Source organism: Vigna radiata, unplaced genomic scaffold, assembly GCF_000741045.1.
Source record: "Vigna radiata var. radiata cultivar VC1973A unplaced genomic scaffold, Vradiata_ver6 scaffold_235, whole genome shotgun sequence".
Taxonomy (NCBI): Eukaryota; Viridiplantae; Streptophyta; class Magnoliopsida; order Fabales; family Fabaceae; genus Vigna; species Vigna radiata.
The window spans coordinates 581,720-585,023 of NW_014543118.1; the positions used below are offsets into that span (position 1 = coordinate 581,720).

Genomic DNA, 3,304 nt, shown 5'->3' on the forward strand with positions numbered 1-3,304 from the left:
ATTCTATCTGGAAATTTTAGTTGGTGTTTTTGTGTAATTGGGAAAGTTTTAGTTTTTTTGCTTTACTGATATTTTTGTACTGTTGATGGGTTAGTTCTTTTTTTTTTTTTTATGATGCTTCTTTTGAACTAAAATTAAGTGCAGCTTTTGTCTTTCTGTAATCATAATCAGCATTTTATATTGTTGATTAGAGGAGGGTTTAAGGATGAAGTGTGGATTTTAATTGGAGATCAAATTTCTATGGTAGTGTATTTAAGTTTGGTTCTTATTTTGAGGAAGAAAGCTAGTTTTGAATTGTTGGATATGGAATTAATGGTAAACATTGATGTGGAAAGTGGCTATGCTATTTGATTTGCTTATATTGTTCGTGCTTGTTGGGTTTTTTGGGGGTGGGGTTTGTTTGATGTAGATTTGTCAGTGATACGGAACAAGGATCCAGAGTGGTTCTTCTTCTGTCCGCAGGATCGGAAGTATCCCAATGGGCACAGGTTGAACCGAGCTACGAACCATGGGTATTGGAAAGCAACAGGGAAGGATCGAAAAATTAAGTCTGGTTCTGCTTTGATCGGAATGAAGAAGACTCTTGTTTTCTATACTGGTCGTGCACCGAAGGGGAAGAGGACCAATTAGATTATGCATGAGTACAGGCCTACCTTGAAGGAGCTCGATGGTACCAATCCTGGACAGGTCTACTCTTATCTCCTACTTTTGTTGTTTGGTATTTTTGCTTTTTCATCTTTGTTACCATGGTGTTTTGACATTAAATTGTTTATAAGTTTTAATAGCTCTATTGTTTTTTCCCTCAATAGGTGTTTAAGATCTAAAGCTGGCTTTTATCCCTCAATGTTTGATAATTTATTTTCGTTCCTTCTTCGTCTAGGTTAAGGGTTGGTTACATGTTTGTAACAATTGATTACGGCAAAGTCGATTGTTTGATTTTTTGTTTTTAATGTTTGTGTCTTGTATCGTTTTCCTTTCAAAAATTTTCAAGTTTGAGAGGGCTCTGCTTTTCCTTCTTATGTGGTAAAACTCTCAGGGTTTAATGTAGTGAGAAGTTTTTGTTTGCTGACTGAGTTAATTATATATCTATATATATATATATATTACCTAGTGTGTTTCTCTTTGAATTTGTTCTCCACCTAGTTATTTTGATTCTAAACGATCTTCTTGTTCTCTTATATTGCATCTTTAAATGTACTGTTACACATTTTCGTTATGTCTGATCCAAGTGGTTGTAACCCTGATAAGGTTGTACCTACAGATCAGTATATATTATTTAGCATAAAGCTTCTGTAATTGATGTCTATCTAACAGTATCCATGATATATGTTGCTGACTTTTTAATCCGGTTGATTTGATTAATCACAGAATCCATATGTCCTTTGTCGGTTATTTAAGAAACATGATGAGAGTCTTGAAGGTTCAAATGGTGAGGATGTGAAGCGGACTGCTTCAACCCCTATGACTGCCAATCACTTTCCAGATGAAATACAATCTGATTCATCTCTGGATCCAGCATCTTCCTCACAGATCACTGAGGGTGAAAAGCCGCTGACAGTTATCCATGAGAACTCTGAGGAAGCAATATCCAACATTATAACTGCAGTTGACTCCCATAGTGATGGATGTGATGCTCCTGCTGCACAAAATCAAATTGTAAAACCAGCTGCTGAGGTTAGATTGGCTGTTATAGTTTTCATCTATTGTTTCTTCCTTTCCCTTGATTTCACCCTCTCCCTAGTTTTGTTTCAAAACATTGAATTTGTTGGTTTACTAACTATATGAAGCAGGATCAGCCATTTAACTTTGAGGATTTTTATGACCCAACAAACCAGCAATTAGATGACAAATTATTCTGTAAAATTATTTCAGATATTAATAAATTTTAATTCATAAATTATTAAATAGTTTTCATTATAGTGGTGAAAGTTTGCATGGTTTAAGTAACAAAAAAAAAAGAGTCATATTATGTGTTTGTCATTTTGTTTGCCCTTTAAATATGGTGTCTATTTTTGTAGATTGTTTTGGCTAGTTTTGTTTCTGATGGCAAGCAATTCAAGTCAACAAAGCAAATGGGGAATGTATCTGTAGCAGAAAAGATTTCTACAATTAGTAGTCAAAACAACTCATTTGGCAATTTGTTTTAAACTTTCTTATTATGCTTTTAGTCCACTCTTGTAGTTGAATTTGAAATGTAGACTTTGACAATGAACTTGTTCTGTCTATTATAGATGTATGAAGAAAAATATAGTACTATTAATGATATTTTTTTGACATCAATACATATAATTGCTTTTATTTACATCATGAATTTCATTGTAAATTGTAATTTATATCATATTTTAGTGGAAAATGTTTTGCAAGTTATTACAATTTTAATGAAATGTAAATTACACTGTCATTGAAAGGAATAATGTATTATTAAAGCTAAAATCATATTGCATACGGATATATCCGTATGTAAAATCCGTATATAATTTATATACGGATTTTCATATATAAAATCCGTATATAATTTATATACGGATTTTTCGTATATAAAATCCGTATATAATTTATATACGGATTTTCCGTATATAAAATCTGTATATAATTTATATACGGATTTTTCGTATATAAAATCCGTATATAATTTATATACGGAGTTTTTTGTATATAACTTACCTACGCTCTTCTTATATACGGATTTTTGTCCTATATAATCCTTATGCAATATCATATTATATACGGATTTTTGAGTTTACATACGGATTTTGGTTGTAGGTAACAACGATTTTTCTTGTAGTGTGTTGGTTAGATATAATAACCTGCCAAGAAGTCTTCTATAGGCTTGCACATCTGAATAGTGTTTTCCTTCTCTCTTATGTCTGGCTGTATGGGAGTAGAAACAGGCTGACATCCCAACAATCCTGCATCTTCTAGTAACTCTAGAGCATACTTCCTTTGTGACAAATTAATGCCCTGTTGAGATCTTGTAATTTCTAAGCCCAGAAAATACTTGACTTGGCCTAGGTCTTTAATTTTGAACTTTACATTCAATAAAGCCTTCACAGTTTGGATTTCCTGGATGTCATCACCTGCCAAAACTATATCATCTACATAAACAACTAAGATGGTGATATGAGCAGAATCACTTTTGACAAAAAGTGAATAATCTGATTTTGTTTGTATGTAGCCCAAAGAAAGTAAAGTAGTTGTCAACTTGTAATTTCATTGTCTAGAAGCCTGCTTGAGTCCATATAAAGACTTCAACAACTTGCAAACTTGGCCTGGTTTTTCTGTTTTGTAGCCAAGTGGAAGAGAC

At 32.7% G+C, this 3,304-nt stretch overlaps 1 protein-coding gene across 3 annotated transcripts; it reads left to right on the forward strand.

Annotated features, from left to right (window-relative positions):
• Positions 1-38: 38 nt before the first annotated feature.
• Positions 39-2,269, forward strand: LOC106753162 (protein NTM1-like 9). Of its 3 annotated transcripts, none has more exons than XM_014634960.2 (3): positions 39-687; positions 1,369-1,674; positions 2,019-2,269. In XM_014634960.2, exons 1-3 carry the CDS (start codon positions 634-636, stop codon positions 2,145-2,147), a joined length of 489 nt encoding a protein of 162 aa, XP_014490446.1. In that variant the 5' UTR covers positions 39-633; the 3' UTR covers positions 2,148-2,269. The 3 variants fall into 3 exon arrangements, with proteins under 3 accessions (XP_014490446.1, XP_022633132.1, XP_022633131.1); XM_022777411.1 differs by lacking the exon at positions 2,019-2,269 and adding an exon at positions 1,791-1,963 and having other exon boundaries at positions 47-687; XM_022777410.1 differs by lacking the exon at positions 2,019-2,269 and adding an exon at positions 1,788-1,951 and having other exon boundaries at positions 63-687.
• The last annotated feature ends 1,035 nt before the right edge of the window (positions 2,270-3,304 follow it).

Coding starts and splice junctions, on each gene's coding strand:
- LOC106753162 (XM_014634960.2), top strand. CDS start 634: ATGCATGAGTACAGGCCTACCTTGAAGGAGCTCGATGGTACCAATCCT. Junction 688..1,368: donor ATGGTACCAATCCTGGACAG/GTCTACTCTTAT, acceptor GATTAATCACAG/AATCCATATGTCCTTTGTCG. Junction 1,675..2,018: donor TTGTAAAACCAGCTGCTGAG/GTTAGATTGGCT, acceptor CTATTTTTGTAG/ATTGTTTTGGCTAGTTTTGT.